Source organism: Trachypithecus francoisi, unplaced genomic scaffold (assembly GCF_009764315.1).
Source record: "Trachypithecus francoisi isolate TF-2019V2 unplaced genomic scaffold, Tfra_2.0 Lachesis_group0, whole genome shotgun sequence".
NCBI lineage: Eukaryota > Metazoa > Chordata > Mammalia > Primates > Cercopithecidae > Trachypithecus > Trachypithecus francoisi.
The window spans coordinates 15,239,575-15,257,945 of NW_022681453.1; the positions used below are offsets into that span (position 1 = coordinate 15,239,575).

Genomic DNA, 18,371 nt, shown 5'->3' on the forward strand with positions numbered 1-18,371 from the left:
GCCAGGTCCGCTCGCCTAGACCCGGTCAACCCAGACCCCGCCACCCGCAGACGCCACCGCCCCAGTGTGACCCCAGCCACCCGGCACCTCTAAGCCCCGTCCCGGAGTCTGCCCCCAAGCCCAGGATCACAGCCTGCCCAAAGGCTCGCGGCTCGGGTCCCGCCCGACCTGCCCCGCCGTCTGAGGAGCCAGGCCAGGGAGGCCCCAGCTCGGCCCACCCAGAAGTCTCACCCTCGGGAACCCACCCTGAGCCACGTCCACAGGCGCGCTCCTTCAGCTCCAGGTTCCGCCCCGAAGTCTCACCCTCAGGCCCCGCCCCAGCCCCGCCTCCGGCCCCGCCCCCAGCCCGCACAGCGGCTCGCGCTCTTGGGTCCCGGCTACCCCCACCCGGGTCGGCCTCCACCCGGGTCGGCCTTCCCCGGACCCCCACCACCTCCTGGGACCCTTCCGCCTCCCGGCTGTGGCCAGGCGGTGCCCCGCCCCCTTGCCACAGCTCACAGCTCCACCTGTCCCTGCAGCCAGCGGGACCCCTGCCCTGGGTGGGGCGCGAGGGCCGCGGGGGTCCCGGGCGCAGTCATACCTACCCGGCACGGCCCCAGAGGCCAGGACCAGCGCGGCCCCCAGAAGCAGCAGCAGTGGCGGCGGTCCCCGGCCCGGGCCCCCGCCCCCGGCTCGCCCCATGGCGCGGCGCCCCGACCGCTGTCCGCGGTCCGCCCGGCTGGCTGCGCCCTCGGCTCGCCCGGCCGCCGCGCCTCCCGCCCGTTCTGCGGACGCCTCAGCCCACGATGGGCAGCGCGAGGAGCCGCATGCCGCCGCCGCCGTCCGCCGCTGTCCCCGGCGCGCCGCGCCTCCCCGCCTCCCGCGCCGCCGCTGCCGCCGCTGCGCTCAGCGCCGCCCTCACCCCGCCCGCCGCGCCGGCCCCGCCGCACGTAGCGCTGACGCCGGCCCCTTGGTCCGCCTGCCAGGGGAACAGACAGACCCCTCGCAGGGGACTAGGAGACACATGGACTGGGAGCGCGGGGCAAGCGTACTGCGCTGCGCGGCGCGGCGCGCGGCGTTAGGCGACAGGTGCACGGGCGGGAGACCTGTGGGATGGGGCCACGGTCCCGCCCCAGGTGAAGAGGCGGCACGGGGCCCCGACCCGGAGGAACCCACCCGCCACGCGGCAGGCATGGAGGCGGGGACGTCGCGGGCCCAGATACCCGCAGGGTCGGGGCGGGGCTCAGAAGAGCCGCAGGGGGCGGAAGCAAGAGCCCCCACTGTGGAAACAAGCCAGGCCCGGGGCGCATGGAACCTCTCGAATTTCTGCACCAATCCCATGTTCCGGGCGGGAAGGCTCTCAGGGAGGTCTCCGGGTCTCCACGAGGGAGGGGCGGGCGTTGGCAGAGCCTGGCAAGGGGGCGAAGCCGACGGCCCAGGCTCTAATCGGATCAGACATAATCCGTTCGCAGCCAAAGCCACTAGCCCAGATCTCGCACAGCCAGGCCCGCCAGAACGCATCCCTGGAGCAAGGGGTGAGACCCTCCCTGGGACTGCGGCTACCTCGCCTTCCTTCTAGCCTCCTCCGAGCAGCCTGGGGGGCGGCCTTTAATCCTGGTCCCTTCTCCGGGATACGTCGTCCCCCAGGTGTCTCAGACCACCAAGACTCAGATTCCTAGGTAGACCAGGGGGACCTAGATCCCCAGCCGGGCACACATGAACGCCTGGCTTTAGAGTATCTGTGGGGCCCATTCACAGCTTCAGGGCTCACAGGGCAACCCAAGACCACTCCCAGGAGGTCTGCTTAGTCGGGAGGAGGAACCGCAACCTAGTCACTTAGTTTATTCCCCCAAACCGACCGTCTACCCCTTAATGTGTTATTCACCCGAATGACAGTTCAGGGTATCAGCCCAAGGAGATGATAGGACAACTCCAGTATTTAAGAGATGGTCCCATTTCTGTCTTAGAGGACCAAGTAAGTGACCAAGATGGAGATTCCATCTCCTAATCTTTCTTATACATGTCTCCAGATGGAGTTGCCTTGGTTCAACACCTGTTTTTCAGCAGAACTATGGCTGCAGCCTATTTGCCTAGCCTAGCATCTCTACCTCTCCTGCCTGGTAAACTCCTCATGCCAGAAAAGCTCAGTTCTTATCACCTTTCCCTCTATGAAGCCTCCTCAGCAGTTACACTTATGCCTATCATCTCACCTTACCTACAGTTATACCTCACTGGACTGCAAGGCACTTAAGTGCACAGGGCTGGTAACACAGGGAGGCTCCATATCAGACAGGCGTAAATGAATGAATGGCAACCACCCACACCCATCCCAGAACTGTGGTCTGGAGCTCCTTGAAAAAAGGGGCAAGGCTCTTTCTTTCATAGTTTCATGCTCCTCCAGGGACCAAGTAAAATATGTTTGAAACAATAGCCTTCTCTAAACAGGACACCATGTAGGGCTTTGCACTCACCTCTTGGCCACAGAAGCAGCAACACACCCTTAATTGCCTCCAACCCATCTCGGCTTCCCTTGTGTGCAGCTTAACTCCTGTCACCTTTTACTGTATGTAGACTCTCTGTGTTCCTCTGCTTGTTTCCTCAACTCGGGTTGTGGCTGTCAGAGTGGCCTACCTCCTCCTTCCCTTCCTGAGGCCGGTCTGTGTGGGAAAACCTCATGGATGGGTTCCTTGATGTCTGGGGCATGACAACCACTCACACATTTTCAACAGGGTTTGATGGAGGAAGTTCTCCCACTCATTTTAAATATATTGTGTTAACTATTTAAGTATCTTCCCTTTCCTGGAGATGAAGTCTGCTAACACTTCCTTCAATTTTGATTTTTTTTTTTTTTTTTTTTTTTTGAGACAGAGTCTTGCTCTGTCGCCCAGACTGGAGTGCAATGGTATGATATTGACTCACTGCAACCTCTGCCTCCCAGGTTCAAATGATTCTCCTGCCTCAGCCTCCTGAGTAGCTGGGATTACAGGCATGCCACGCCCGGCTAATTTTGTATTTTTTGTAGACATGGGATTTCTCCATGTTGGCTCTGACTGGTCTCGAACTCCAGACCTCAGGTGATCCGCCCGCCTTGGCGTCCCAAGGTGCTGGGATTGCAGGCATGAGCCACCATGCCCTGCCCAATTTGGGATTTTAAATCAATTGTTGCCACTCAGTTTCGTTCTGATCTTCCCTAGTGGATCTCAATAGCAGTTTGAGAAGTGAGCATAGCACACTTGGTTGGGTAACACCTCCACAAGATGAATGGGAAAACTCAGTCAATGGAATGTGATGGGAAGGGCAGGATTCAGCATCAGTGTGACTTTGAGTTAGCAACTTGTCTCTCATATGTGAAAGTGCTTGGTAACCAGAATGTCAAATGAGTATTTCTTCTGAGCACAGTACTGTGGTAGGGTAGAAAAGAGACAGAAGATGTAGGAACCACAGAGTGAAAAAAAGGGAAACTGACATCCTTATATCCATGTCCTCATATTTATGTCTCTTGCATCTGGGCATCAGGGATGTTTTATGTGGCAACAGTTTCTTCATGCCTCTGAGGTTCTTACTGGGTTGGCAGCCTGCCTCCAGAGCTCAGGTAGGCTCAAGGTCCGTTGCCATGAAAGCAGCCAGCCTCCATCTGCATGAAAAGCCCCTGGTTTGACCAGGGGGCTGCAGTCCAGACCAGGAGTGCTACAATTGCCATGGTTGGGGGCATAGCTGCGTGGACTGGAAGTTCCCGGCTTTAAGTCCTCAGTATTACCCATTAACATTGATATGGTTTGGATGTTTTATTCTCTCCAAATCTCATGCTGAAATGTGACATGTAGTGTTGGAGGTGGGTCTAGTGGGAGGTGTTTGGGCCATGGGGGTGGACTCCTCATGAATGGCTTGGTGCTCGAGGTAATGAGTTCTTGCTTCATGGGTTCATGTGAGATCTGGTTGTTTACATGAACCTAGTACCTCCTCTCTCTCTCACTCCTGCTCTCACCATGTGATGCTGGGTCCCCTTTGTCTTCAGTCAAGATTGTAAGCTTCCTGAGGCCCTGACTGGAAGCAGATGCTGGCTCTATGTTGTGTACAGCCTGTAGAACTGTTAGCCAAACACACTTTTCCTTATAAATTACCCAATCTCAGGTATTCTTTTATAGCAACACAAACAGGCTAACACAAACGTATTAATGAGTTTTTAGTTTTCCTCGTGCTAATGTGCCTAATTCTTCACAATCACACTACAAATATCTTGTCCTATTTTACACATCTGCAAATGGAGAGAATTAGCAATTTTGTCCAAGAGTATGCTAATTAAGTGTTAAGGACAGGATTTGAACAAAGACCCTGATTCCAAACCCTTTCGTTTCAATATGGAGGTTTTCATTCCTGCTTGAGAAATCAGGACACAGAGGTAGACTATCAATTGGCAGAACAGAGGACCTCCCTCCTCCCCTCCCCAACTCTCCTACCTTCGCTTAGCCATTTAAGAAATAATGCCATGATCTCTTACCAGGGAACCAGACTCCTGGTTCTAGGCTGCATGGCAGTCTGCTCTGTGACCATTTTATGTGATGTGCCTCTTTACACCATCCCCAGAAAGGGAAGGGCTAAGGGGTAGGGGTCTGAGTTCTTTGTGCTGACCACCACCTCCGCACTGCAGAAAACTCTGGATTCTCAGTTGAGCAAGTGCTGTCATCTAAGGACATCACAACCTGAAGAAGGTGGTAATCTTGTTCAGGCAATGGGTCTGCAACCAGATGGGAAAAGCCTCTTGAATTTCATTACCCCAAAGCCAAACCAGCTGGGAGAAAGCCATAGCGCACAAGCAAACACAGGGCCTCACCATGTGGAGCAACTTCAATTTTTTTTTTTTTTTTGAGAGTTTTGCTCTTGTTGCCCAGGCTGGAGTATAATGGCATGATCTCGGCTCACTGCAACCTCCACCTCCGGGGTTCAAGCAATTTTCCTGCTTCAGCCTCCCAAGTAGCTGGGATTACAGGCATGCACCACTACACCGGGTAATTTTGTATTTTTAGTGGAGATGGGGTTTTGCCATGTTGACCAGGCTGGTCTTGAACTCCTGACCTCAGGTGATCTGCCTGGCTGGGCCTCCCAAAGTACTGGGACTACAGGTGTGAGCCACTGCACCCGGCCAAGCAACTGTTTGTCTGCAGAAGAGACTTGCTGCCTCAGCAGGTGACCTAAGCACTTCTCGGGCATCCTGTAGCTACTGTGGAATAAGCTGACTGCAAACAGGGATGCCACAGGAAACCCATCCATGTCTGGACCAAACCAGACACATCAATCAGCCTGTGCCGATTTGGTTGGATCCACCTTCTATCACCTGCTCAGTTCTGAAACTGCTACAGAAACCTGCTAGGGAGGATCAGAATGAAACTGCGTAGCTATTACCATCCAAGACTGTTCCCACTTCCTTACATTCTTCTGGACCAACTGCCTCAGAGAGCACCTTAGATGGTAGATTGCCACAGAACCAGAGCAGGAGGCATTTTCCTTGTCACTTGTCTGAAGGTGGTTGTCACACTGTATTAAGGCACGGCTATTTTCCAGAGGTCTGCAAAAGCTGTATCCTAAGGGGAGGTGGGAGTATCTCCCCTGAAGGGTAAAGTTGCTGTCAGAATTAGTCAACTGGCTGCCCTCTATAGGTTAAAAGGGCATGGAAAGGTCTTTGGGGGCAGTGGTAGTAAAGATGACTACAGTTGTGCGTGGCAGGCTAAGAGCAGAGGTTCCATAAGAATTGTAACAGGGCTAGAGCTAGCTACAGTTGGTATTGGAACCTCTGTTTAGTTTGATTCATAGCACCTTCTCTATCCCTTTAGTCACCCTTTGTGTATGACAGTCTTGCCTCAACTTTGTCCCAAGGACTTCAGGATCACAGGTGTATCCTAATGGCCAGAGTGCTGGCATACCTAAAAACAAGCCACAGGGAAATGAAGCTGCGGGGAGGAGCTGCTCACAAGGAGATCCAACAAAGGAGGTTTGGGTCTGAAGGCAGGTAGCGCTTCCTTCAGGGATATACCTTTGCATCCCATTCTGAAATGACCTTCTTAAATGGAGATAATCCATCAACAGGGAATTGAGGGTACTTTCACATTGTTTCCAGGAAGACACCCCCCTTTAATGGGAGCAAAAGAACTATGCTCCTGGAACTGTAGAAAGCAGGGCTTTTGTAATAAACAGTTACAGGCAGAGCGGTGTGCACAGTACTCTCACAAACTGGCATTATATAGACAAAAGGGTGCTCTGGGTATTCAGATGGATGTTTTTCCAGAATGAAGGTCAACCCCTCAGGCTACCATATCCAGCAGGACAGAAATCACGGGAGACCACCCAATTCACAGACTATCCACATTGTCCACCTGCAAGTTGTCCCCAGGAAACTTTTTTTTTTGAGAGTTTTGCTCTTGTTGCCCAAGCTGGAGTGCAGTGGCGTGATCTCCAGCTCACCGCAACCTCCACCTCCTGGGTTCAAGCAATTCTCCTGCCTCAGCCTCCCGAGAAGCTGGGATTACAGGCATGTGCCACCACACCCGGCTAATTTTTTTTGTATTTTTAGTAGAGACGAGGTTTCTCCATGTTGGTCAGGGTGGTCTTGAACTCCCAACCTTGGGTGATCCGCCCACCTCGGCCTCCCCAAGTGCTGGGATTACAGGCGTGAGCCACCACACCCGACCTCCAGGAAACTCTTGATTGCATTCATTTTCTTTATGAACACTTGGAAGAATACAAAACATTTTTTATTAACCATTTATGGTCTTGTACCCCACCCCATTAGAATAAATGGCCTGGATGGCACAGGCCCTGCATACTGTATTCACAACTGCAATTTCACTGTATTAATGGACCAATGTCTGGCAAATAGTGGGCCCTCAAATGTTTACTGTATGAAACATCTCATACAATAAACTGTAAGGAACTGTAGGGATCTTGCTCTATCATACAACCTTTTTTTTTTTTTTTTGAGACGGAGTCTCGCTCTGTCGCCCAGGCTGGAGTGCAGTGGCCGGATTTCAGCTCACTGCAAGCTCCGCCTCCCGGGTTTACGCCCTTCTCTCGCCTCAGCCTCCCCGAGTAGCTGGGACTACAGGCGCCCGCCACCTCACCCGGCTAATTTTTGGTATTTTTTTTAGTAGAGACGGGGTTTCACTGTGTTAGCCAGGATGGTCTTGATCTCCTGACCTCGTGATCCGCCTGTCTCGGCCTCCCAAAGTGCTGGGATTACAGGCTTGAGCCACAGCGCCCGGCCCATACAACCTTCTTAACCACTGGCTCTCCAAGGGTGGTTCCTTGACCAGCTTCATCAGCATCTCCTGGGAACTTGTTAAAAATGCGAAATTTGGGCTGCGCGGTGGCTCACGCCTGTAATCCCAGCACTTTGGGAGGCCAAGATGGGCAGATCACGAGGTCAGGAGATCGAGACCATCCTGGCCAACACAGCAAAACCCCGTCTCTACTAATAGTAAACAACAACAACAAATTAGCCGGGCGTGGTGGCGGGTGCCTGTAGTCCCAGCTACTTGGGAGGCTGAGGCAGGAGAATGGCGTGAACCTGGGAGGCGAAGCTTGCAGCAGTGAGCCAAGATGGCGCCACTGCACTCCAGCCTGGGCGAGAGAGCGAGACTGTGTCTCAAAAAAAACAAAAACAAAAACAAGCAAAATTTGGTTGGGCGTGGTGGCTCTCACCTCTTATCCCTAGCACTTTGGGAGGTTAAGGCGGGAGGATCACTTGAGTCCAGGAGGTTGAGGCTGCAGTGAGCTATGATCATGCCACTGTACTCTAGCCTGGGTGACAGAGCAAAACCCCATCTCTAAAAAAATTTTTTTAAAAAATTTTTTGAGATGGGAGTCTCACTGTCACCCAGGCTGGAGTGCAGTGGTGCGATCTCAGATCACTGCAACTTCTGCCTCCCGAGTAGCTGGGATTACAGGTGCACACCACCATGCCTGGCTAATTTTTTGTTTTTACTAGAGACAGGGTTTCACCATGTTGACCAGCCTGGTCTATTTTTTTTTTTTTTGAGGCGGAGTCTCACTCTGTCGCCCAGGCTGGAGTGCAGTGGCCGGATCTCAGCTCACTGCAAGCTCCGCCTCCCAGATTTACACCATTCTCCTGCCTCAGCCTCCCGAGTAGCTGGGACTACAGGCGCCCGCCACCTCGCCTGGCTAGTTTTCGTATTTTTAGTAGAGACGAGGTTTCACCGCGTTAGCCAGGATGGTCTCGATCTCCTGACCTCGTGATCCGCCCGTCTCGGCCTCCCAAAGTGCTGGGATTACAGGCTTGAGCCACCACGCCCAGCCGGCCAGGCTGGTCTTAAAACTCCTGACCTCAGGTGACTGGCCCACCTTGGCCTCCCAAAATGCAAGTGCTGGGGATTACAGGCGTGAACCACTGCACCCAGCCTAAACTATTCTTAATTGAATGTGGGGGAATTACTCCATGGTAAGGACCCATGGAACCTATGTAAGACTAGTTGATCATGCATGTCCTCCAATATCCTAAAAATAATTCACACTCAAGTTTATAAACCAGTCTTTAGTTTGAATAAAGGATTAACCTGCCCCATCACCCTTGAGAAAGTACAGGAATCTGGTGAGACCCAGCTGGCTTAGGCTCTCTTTATTAGAGGCACACTTTTGTGAAGAGCAGGGCATTCATCTCATGGCAGACACAGAATCCTCTTCTTTTGCTTCACTGGATTTATGAGCATCCTGAAAACAATCACTTCTTTTTTCTGCACAGGGTTTATTGTCCTTAGAGTATGTCAAGGTTCACAGAATCTTCTGCCCTCAAGGCCTGCCTCCAATTTGGGACTGCCTAAACTGCATCCTGACAAACATTATCCCATTCACTAAGGAAAGCTATTTCTCACACCAGGAGGTGCCAGGATGTTGGCCATCATTTTTGGAGAACTTCCACTCATTTTCACTTTGACCATGCAAATGAACACTGGGTGAGGTACCCTCAAAATGTATGTTCCTTACACATCATGAAGGTGGGCAGTCAGGAAGGAAGCCCGAGTCACAGAATTTTAACTGCCGACCAAACCCAGACAAGGCGGGGCCAAATGTTTAGGTTCTTCATAGGATATATGAAGAAACTGGTATATGAATGCAGAGAATGGGACTAGAATCCAGAAATGGTGTTCCATTTATTCACTGAAAAAGAGGGAGATTAGGCCTTCTTCATTCATTTTCTCCAATCTCGCCAAACTCCCTCCCCTCATTTTCTCCAAAATAACAACACACTGAGAAACATGTTTGTACAAAAACCACGTATTATTCCCCCCCTTCACAAAATCAGGTGGCTGTGAATTACAGGAATAAAACCAGATCAAAGACATGAAAAGAAAAAGCCACCACTGATACTGAAATATAACAGTGTTAAGAATTCAGGTATTTTGTAGAATTATTATTATAGTAAAAATATTTCCACCTGGATCTTTTAAATTTGAAAGTGATCACATTAAAGACCTGAGGTTACAAGGGACCACAGTATGAACCAGAATTCCATTTTCCTTCTAGGACTCCAGGGGAACAGGTAAGTATTTGGAATGAGTTTCCTTTGGGAAAGACTGGCAGGAAGTAGGGAAAACCCTGGCCACTGTCAAAAGGCACTGGGGTCTTTCTGGAGCCAAATGCATTGGAACTAAACTCCAGTAGGAATAAACTCATTCCCATCTCCACTCCCAAGAGTCCAGAACAAAAACAAAAGGACCAAGGTCTCCTCGGTTCCAGTATTCCAGTACTCTGATGGTGACCAGGGACACCTGGTTAGAGGCAAACCTGAGGGTTTGAAAGGCAAATCTCAATTGTGGTTTTATTTTTATTTTTTTGCTTTCTGATATTAAGGAAAAAAGTTCTAAAGTGTTTTATAAACACCTCCCTACACCCTCTCATATGTAAAGCTTTAGAAAATATATAGAAAAAGATATCCAAAAGATGTCCACCTTGCATTCTAAATAATGAAACTGCCACTTGAGAATGTGAAGTAAGAAAGCCAGGCGCTTTGGAAACCAAGCTCTACCAAAAACACCCTTTCCCCACACATGGAAGGACAGAAGGGAGGGAAGGACGAGAAAACCGGGAACTTTCAAGTCACTTATCAGCAGGGGTAAATACGAGCTCAAATTAAGGCATTTTTGTGGCTTGTCCTCTGGAATGGCATTCTACCCTCCCAGCCTGAGCACCCCAAACCTCAAAGCATGATGCTCTGATTGCCAAGTGAGTTCCTTGTTACCCTCAGCATCTCTTTGAAAACCCTGTGACAGATGGAATGTGAGATTCTCAGAAATGGAAGGGAGAAGGTATAAGGAGCTAATATCCTGCTTCACTTTTCCCATCCCATCCTAACCTTAAAAGTACCGGTTCATGAAATTCTACTCCCTGGCTACTGCAACAAGAGGTAGTTTGGGGACCTGTACCCCCAGCCATCCTAACCAAGTTTCACGAACTAAAATATTCAGCACTATCTACTTTTTTTTTTTTTTTCTTGTAAAGGGTTTTTTAAAGAGGGAGAAAAAAAATGCACACAAAGCAGTGAATAGTAGGCTAGACTCATTGCGGGGGTCATTACCCAAGACTCCTAACTTTCAAGGCTAGTTGAGGAAACTAAGGAATGCTTCCCAATATTACAACCCTCAAAGCTCAAACTGCCCCCAGAAAAACAAAACACTCACCCCCAATCCAATGAATCATCTGCATAGAAAACCAGAGCCAGCAGGCCTAGGAAAGGAGCGGATGTTTGTGCTCTCCTCTAGCACATACTAGTTCAGTGGTATGTTCTGCCAGACAGTGTGGAGGCCCTCAGAGGCCTCACTAGGGAATAAAATCACTGAGGTTCTCCTTCCACATCTCTTTTAATTTTCACACATTTGTGTGTGGCAAAAGTCTCAAACTTTACCATCAGCACCATTCTTAGCTCAGAAAAGCAGAAATAAGGTCACTTATAATGCCTTAAGGTTTGTCCCCTGTGGCTATCCCCCTTCTGCCCATCACTATTTTTTGGTTCCTATTAACTTAGGGTGCTCTCCTTTAAAACAATAATAACAGAAAGATAAAAAGATAATGATTATATAGCATTATCCATAGAAGCATAAGACAAAGCAAAAAACTGCAAGAGAGCAAAAATGATAAAGACATAGCATGCTAAAGTTGACAGGACCTGCAGAGAAACTGTCAGCTTACTCTCACACCAGGACAGGGGAGATGCAGGTTATTTTAAGGATGACCAGGGCACACTGTCACCACAGGTTTCCCCTTGAGTGTTGGCTGAGGACCCAACACAAAAAGTGTCAGAGGGAGGGGTGGTAAGAGGAGTGGGGAGGCACTGGACACGTGCTTGGAGCTGTGAGAAGAAAAACCCTGAAAGAAACCAAAGAAAGTTTGAGGAACACAAGTCTTGTCATCCCCACTCCAGCTCATGGTGGTGGGCGTGGATGTTCTCTGCATCTTCCAGGCTAAGGAGCAGCTGAGGTTGGTGGGCCAGGAGCAGGAGGCGGAGGGACCCCATCTGCAGGTGGTGGTGGCGGCGGCTGCTGCTGTGGTGGAGGGGGATCTGCAAACATATCCAAGAGTAACTCGTTATTGCTGGAAATACAAGGGACTTAGAGGAAAAAGCCTATTCAGTGAAAAAAAGACACAGAAGTCATTTTCTTAGTGGCAGGCAACCAATGCACCCTGTGAGGCATTGATTCCACTGTAGTCTATGCAGGTCAATTCCTTCTGAATCTCCAGGTCGCTGCTCATGTTGCTTAGCCTAACCCTAGTGGCTGGGGAGTGGGAGGTGTCTGAATTTCCCCCACCCTCCTTCCAGGCCAACTCCTTCCACGAATCGCTCAGAAGTTAATTTTGATTTCATTGTATTTCAATGGTTCTAATTTTATTTCTTCAGTTAAATAATAAGCTCCTTCCTGGGACAGTTCTATGTCTTATTTTTCTTTCTCCCACAGTCCCTAGCCTAGCTGGGCACACAATAGATGATCAATAAATTCTTGCTATTTAAATGTCTCCACCAGGGCCAGAGAGCTTCACTTGAGGCAGTTGCTGACAAACTGGATAGTCCAGGGAGGCCTCCACAGCTCCTGGACTGCAGTCCTTCGATTTTTGGCCCAAACTAGGTCATGTCCTGAAGGGAATAATTAGTATGAGTGTCTGGGACACTTTCCTATGTCAACTTTAGCTGCTTTAGTGTACAAAGGAACCCTAGAGATCATTTAATCTGGGTTTTAAAAACCCCTAGATCTTGTCAGAATTGAAAACATATGAAACAAAGTGCAGCCTTGCTCACCAATCAATTCACCCAACTCTATGCCCAAGAGGTTTCTACCAAACCCTTAAGACTCTTCAAAGCATTTTGAAACTCACTGATCTAATCCCTTGTGTCATCTTCAGTGGAGGAAATGAAGGGCTGAAGCGGAGAAGCAACTCATCCAGTGTGGCCTACTTAGTATCCTAGAACCAATTCACATGGCTCAGAATTCCCAGAGCACTGACTTATGGTAGAAACCAGGCAGCAGGTGGGAAGGTTCCACCTGAAACCCTCCATATTCTCCAGGAGCTCTATTGAGGACCCTTTGGGAAGGAATCCTGAAGTGCAAAACATGGGTGACCAGCAGGGCATGACAGTGGTAAATTGGTAAAGACCAGTGACACTACCTCTGCAACAGGGATGGAAAACTGGTCAACTCTCCTGACAGGCGAGTTCATTTATGTACAGTTCACAGGGTGGCTTGGCAAACATTTTCTTGCCAAGAAAAAGAGGTACCAACTGTACTATACAATCTCTGACCACTAGCTTAAGGAAGGTAATTAAAAAAAAAATTGTTGTGATCTTATATACCTAGATAAATTAGTGTCTTTCTTTTGTGTACCTATTTTGTCCCAGACTCTGGGGGCCAGAGAAGAGTAAGACACGTCTCAGTCCGTGAAACCTCCCAGAGTATTACAGTGTACTTAAGGCACATCATAGTCTCATGTAACCTGTGGTATGTTCTATATGCCTTCATGTAACATTTGCTAAGTTTTTTTTTTTTTTTTGAGACGGAGTCTCGCTCTGCCACCCAGGCTGGAGTGCAGTGGCCGGATATTAGCTCACTGCAAGCTCCGCCTCCCGGGTTTACGCCATTCTCCTGCCTCAGCCTCCCGAGTAGCTGGGACTACAGGCGCCCGCCTCGTCGCCCGGCTAGTTTTTTTTGTATTTTTAAAGTAGAGACAGGGTTTCACCGTATTAGCCAGGATGGTCTTGATCTCCTGACCTCGTGATCCGCCCGTCTCGGCCTCCCAAAGTGCTGGGATTACAGGCTTGAGCCACCGCGCCCAGCACATTTGCTAAGTTCTATCCAAGTTTTCATTTCTTGTTTTCCCAACTAAAGCTCCTACAGAGCAAGAATTCTTATGCTTCCTATCTCTCTGAACTATAAATAGTAGCTAAACTTTTGGCCACATGTGAACTTCTACATGAACCTAAGATTACAGATGTGGCTGGAGTACCTGACCCACTATTGGCTGCATTTCAGCATCATCCTCACTGGGAAGACCTTCTGGAGTAAAAGGCAGGCCAGGGTCTCTGAAACAACCCTCGGGCCAAGGCTCAAGCCGAGCAAGAGCCTATGGGAGAAATGACCTGGCCTCTAAACACAACCTCAGACAAGTATCACTTAGCAGCACCAGTGCTTTCTTCATTGAGCTTGCTGGGACTTCGTATTTCCTCTCAACACAGACCCTGAATACTACTTTCTTAGCCTACACAGCCACTACTAATACATCAAAAATGGCTACAAGAAACATATGTGTTATTCCAGCTCTAAACTCACTTTTCTTTACACACATCACTTTTGAACCCTGTATCCACAAAAGGCTGCTGTAGGGAAAACCACCACCAGTAGCTCTACATGTCTGTTGAGAGTCATAACGAGACAAGCTTAAACAGAGGAATATCTTTTTGGCCCCAATGCTGACAGTGCATGCCATTAAGGCATAACCCTGATTAGAAGCATTTTGTCACCTGTGCACCTGTCCATCAGGGGTGCCTAAGAACAAAGACTGAAAACTGGTCTTCTAGAAGCCACTGTCACAGACTGCATCATCCATGGACCTGCCAAATCTCGGGGAGAGAACAAAGCCTCCTTCCCTTATCTACAGCCCTCCAGAACAGACCCTGGGATAATGCATCCCCCTACCGTGTTACTTACACATGCCGTTAGGTGCTGTCAGGGATACCCGGGGTCCTAAGATGTTTCCTGGCATTGGAGGCATGCCAGGAGGGGTAGGACCACTCCCAGAGGGGTGGATGTTGGCTGCAACAGTGGGAATCATGCGGCCTGGCATGTGCTGCCCGGGCATCATGGAACCTGGGCCTGGTATCTGACCTGTGGAGGGAGATTTAAAGTACTGTAAGTATGCTAGAAAGGGGTATAAGAAAGGGATCAACTTAAATCCAACTCCTAAATACAGACAAATATCCAACCTTCCAAAGGATCTGAAATACCAATAGAGCAATAATCTCTAACAATCTCTACGTCTAGCTTTTTGTATTCTGAGTTTTTTGGAGGGAGGGTGTTAACGGGGGTAGATCTGTGGAATGACTGATTATTCTAAACACTGGCAAGAAGGTGGCTGTAAAAAGAAATGGCAAAGGTTCCCTAAAATAAAGCACTCACTCTGGTTAGTTTGGGTGAGCAGTAGATTGTCAAATGTCTTCCTGAGGATATACAATGCCAAGCATAGCCCACAGGGAACGGAGAGGACTTTAAAAGGAAGTCAGCAAGTAAAAGTCAGTAAAAGGACCACAACTCAGTCCAGATTGTGCTCCATGGCTTACAGGGAAGGTTTGTCTGAAAGGGTATTAGTACTGCGAAATCACCATTAAAAGGGGATTCTGATTTGAATCCCCAATTCCTGTCCACAACTATTTCTCCCATTAAAAGCCTCATGTATGGTTCATTTAAAAAAAAAAAATCATTCTTTATAGAGGTCACTATGAAGCACTCGCCTGATAGACTCATATGGGAAAACACAGACGAGAGCTCCATCTCTTCCTACCGTTTTCTCCCTTTCCCTTCCTTTCATTTCTTTCTTTTCTTTTCTTTTTTTTTTTTTTTTTTGACAGTCTCACTCTGTTGCCCAGGCTGGAGTGCAGGGGCATGACCTCAGTTCATTGCAACCTCCGCCTCCTGGGTTCAAGCAATTTTCGTGCCTCAGCCTCCCAAGTAGTTGGGATTACAGGTGCCTACCACCACGCCCAGCTAATTTTTTTTTTGTATTTTTAGTAGAGACGGGTTTTTTTTGTTTTTTGTTTTTTTTTTTGAGACGGAGTCTCGCTCTGTCACCCAGGCTGGAGTGCAAGTGTGCGATCTCCGCTCACTGCAAGCTCTGCCTCCTGGGTTCCCGCCATTCTCCTACCTCAGCCTCCCGAGTAGCTGGGACTACAGGCGCCCGCCACCACACTTGGCTAATTTTTTGTATTTTTAATAGAGACGGGGTTTCACCGAGTTAGCCAGGATGGTCTTGATCTCCTGACCTTGTGATCTGCCCGCCTCGGCCTCTCAAAGTGCTGGGATTACAGGCGTGAGCCACTGCACCCGGCCGAGACAGGGTTTTGCCATGTTGCCCAGGCTGGTCTTGAACTCCTGAGCTCAGGCAGTATGACTGCCTCAGCCTCCCAAAGCACTGGGATTACAGGCCTGAGCCACTCTTCCTATTGTTTTCTAATTAATGACAGAAGACCCTACAGTATTCAATACTGTTGTTCAATACTGAGGGACATGAACACTAAAGGAATCATTTGAGAGATGAGAATCATATGAGAATCAATACAGTTTTTTTTTCTTTAAATCCAGGGGCTTTACTATCTATGTAAGGACAACTGTATGAAACTGAATATAGGTTAGAAGACAGTACCAAGACAGCTAGAAATAAGAATGCTTGATCTTGAAAAATGTGGAGATGGGACCATTTGATAGCTAACTGGCAATTGAAAACTGAAGGACAAGAACACTAAAATACCTCCTGTATTCAGTTTCACACTGAGCTTTCTGACCCTTTAGAATGTTTAGCCAACTTTTTCTGTAAAGAGCCAGATAGTAAATATTTTAGTCTTTGCCAGCCATATGGTCTGTGTCACAACTATTCAACTCTGCAATGTAAGCAGGAAGGCAGTCACAGATGATACACAACAAACAGACTGTGTTCTAATAAATACATCTTTATGAACTCTAAAAGGTTAATTTCACAAATTTTTCATGTGACATGAAACATTATTCTTCTTTTGATATCCCCCTCCAACCATTTAAACTATAAAAACCACTCTTAGCTTACAAACTGTATGAAAAACAATTGATGAGCCAGATTTTGACCTAGGCTGTAGGCGATTCCTGCTTTGGATATGATGGTAAATATTTACTAGTTCTTAAACCAAGGGATTTGGCTGCTGGGCTTGTTTTCTTTTGTTGAGACAGGGTCTCATTTTCTACTGAGGTAGTGTAGTGGTGCAATCACAGGTCAGCTCACTGCAGCCTCAACAACTCAAACTCAAGTGATCCTCCTGCCTCAGTCTCTCAAGTAGCTGGAACTACAGGTGAGCATCACCATGCCTGGCTAATTTTTAAATTTTTTGTAGAGATGGGGTCTCACCATGTTTCCCAGGCTGGTAGTCTTGTTTTTTTTTTTTTTTTTTTTTTTTTTGAGACAGGGTCTCTGTCATCCAGGCTAGAGTGCAGTGACACGATTTCAGCTCACTGGAACCTCTGCTTCCTGGGTTCAAAGGATTCTCCTGCCTCAGCCTCCTACATAGTTGGGACTACAGGTGTGCACCACCATGCCCGGCTTTTTTTTTTTCCTTTGGTATTTTCAGTAGAGACAGGGTTTCACTATGTTGGCCAGGCTGATCTCGAACTCCTGACCTCAAGTGATCCACCCACCTCAGGCTCCCAAAGTGCTGGGTTTGTAGGTATGAGCCACCGCACCCGGCCGTAGTCTTGGTTTTAAAGAGTAATAAATTAAGAAGAATAGTTTAATGGGCACAATCAAGGCTTAATTTTTTTTTTTTTAGACAGAATCTTGCTCTGTCGCGATCCTGGCTCACTGCAACCTCCGCCTCCCAGGTTCAAGCAATTCTCCTGCCTCAGCCTCCTGAGTAGCTGGGATTACAGGTGTGCACCACCATACCCAGATAACTTTTGCATTTTCTGTAGAGACAGGGTTTCACCATGTTGCCCAGGCTGGTATCGAACTCCTGACCTCAAGTGATCTGCCTGCCTCAGCCTCCTAAAGTGTTGGGATTACAGGCGTGAGCCACCATGCCTGGCCTGAAATTTTTTTATGTAGGACAAATTATATTCTCTACAGAATAAGAAAAGAGAATCAATGTAGTTTTTCTTTAAATCTAGAGACTTTACTATCTATGTAAGGACAACTGTATGAAATTGAATATAGGTTAGAAGACAGTACTGAGACAGCTAGAAATAAGAACGCTTAATCTTGAAAAATTTGGAGATTGGACCAAATTAAAATACACAAAGCAGTACTGAAGATAATTCAAATACAGACTGTCACTACAGAAAGAGGTCTATTTAAACAAAGACATACAAAGCTTCAAACCACACCCTGCCTATCTCTAGTGGCTGTTCCTTGACCCAAGAACCTAAGAGAGGAGCCCCTTACTTCAGGGGTGTCAATGAAGAGAACTACAATGAGGTATGAGAATTAGGAATAAGGGTCTGGGCACGGTGGTTCACGCCTGAGGTCAGGAGTTCATGACTAGCCTGACCAACATGGTGAAACCCCATCTCTACTAAAAATACAAAAATTAGCCGGGCATAGTGGCATGCTCCTGTAATCTCAGCTACTTGGGAGGCCGAGGCAGGAGAACTGCTTGAACCCAGAAGGTGGAGGTTGCAGTGAGCCATGATTGCACCACTGCACCCCAGCCTGGGTAACAAGAGTGAAACTCTGTCCAAAAAAAAAAAAAAAGAATTAGGAATTAAGGTAGTCCAGTCTTCCAGGGACTACTTTTTTTTTTTTTTTTTGAGACGCAGTCTCACTCTGTCGCCCAGACTGGAGTGCAGTGGCACGATCTCGGCTCACTGCAAGCTCCGCCTCCCGGGTTCACGCCATTCTGCCTCAGCCTCCGGAGTAGCTGGGACTACAGGCGCCCGCCACCACGCCCAGCTATTTTTTTTTGTATTTTAGTAGAGATGGGGTTTCACCGTGTTAGCCAGGATGGTCTCGATCTCCTGACTTCGTGATCCGCCCGTCTCAGCCTCCCAAAGTGCTGGGATTACAGGCGTGAGACACCGCGCCCGGCCTCAGGGACTACTTTTTAAAGCAAAATACATCAACATTATATCCCAGAATATATAGAATAGTGAGTTTTGGGCCCTCTGGCC

The 18,371-nt window shown here is 48.6% G+C and overlaps 2 protein-coding genes across 6 annotated transcripts in view; both read right to left on the reverse strand.

Annotated features, from left to right (window-relative positions):
• Window positions 1–2,807, reverse strand: part of CSPG5 (chondroitin sulfate proteoglycan 5) — a 30,268-nt gene extending 27,461 nt beyond the window's left edge. The window contains exon 1 of one of the 4 annotated variants that reach the window (XM_033205613.1): window positions 585–856. In XM_033205613.1, the coding sequence (XP_033061504.1) occupies window positions 585–681 (97 nt within the window). In that variant the 5' untranslated portion in view covers window positions 682–856. Of the gene's footprint in view, window positions 1–245; window positions 306–584 lie in introns of those variants that run through there. The other 3 variants (XM_033205601.1, XM_033205608.1, XM_033205619.1) reach the window with 3 other exon arrangements.
• A 6,311-nt stretch (window positions 2,808–9,118) lies between these two features.
• The window catches only part of SMARCC1 (SWI/SNF related, matrix associated, actin dependent regulator of chromatin subfamily c member 1), a 195,094-nt gene continuing 185,841 nt past the window's right edge, over window positions 9,119–18,371 (reverse strand). Inside the window, exons 27-28 of one of the 2 annotated variants that reach the window (XM_033205621.1) lie at window positions 14,178–14,354; window positions 9,119–11,542 (exon numbers count right to left, since the gene is read on the reverse strand). In XM_033205621.1, the coding sequence (XP_033061512.1) occupies window positions 11,445–11,542; window positions 14,178–14,354 (275 nt within the window). In that variant the 3' untranslated portion in view covers window positions 9,119–11,444. The remainder of the gene's footprint in view (window positions 11,543–14,177; window positions 14,355–18,371) is intronic. The other variant, XM_033205632.1, reaches the window with a different exon arrangement.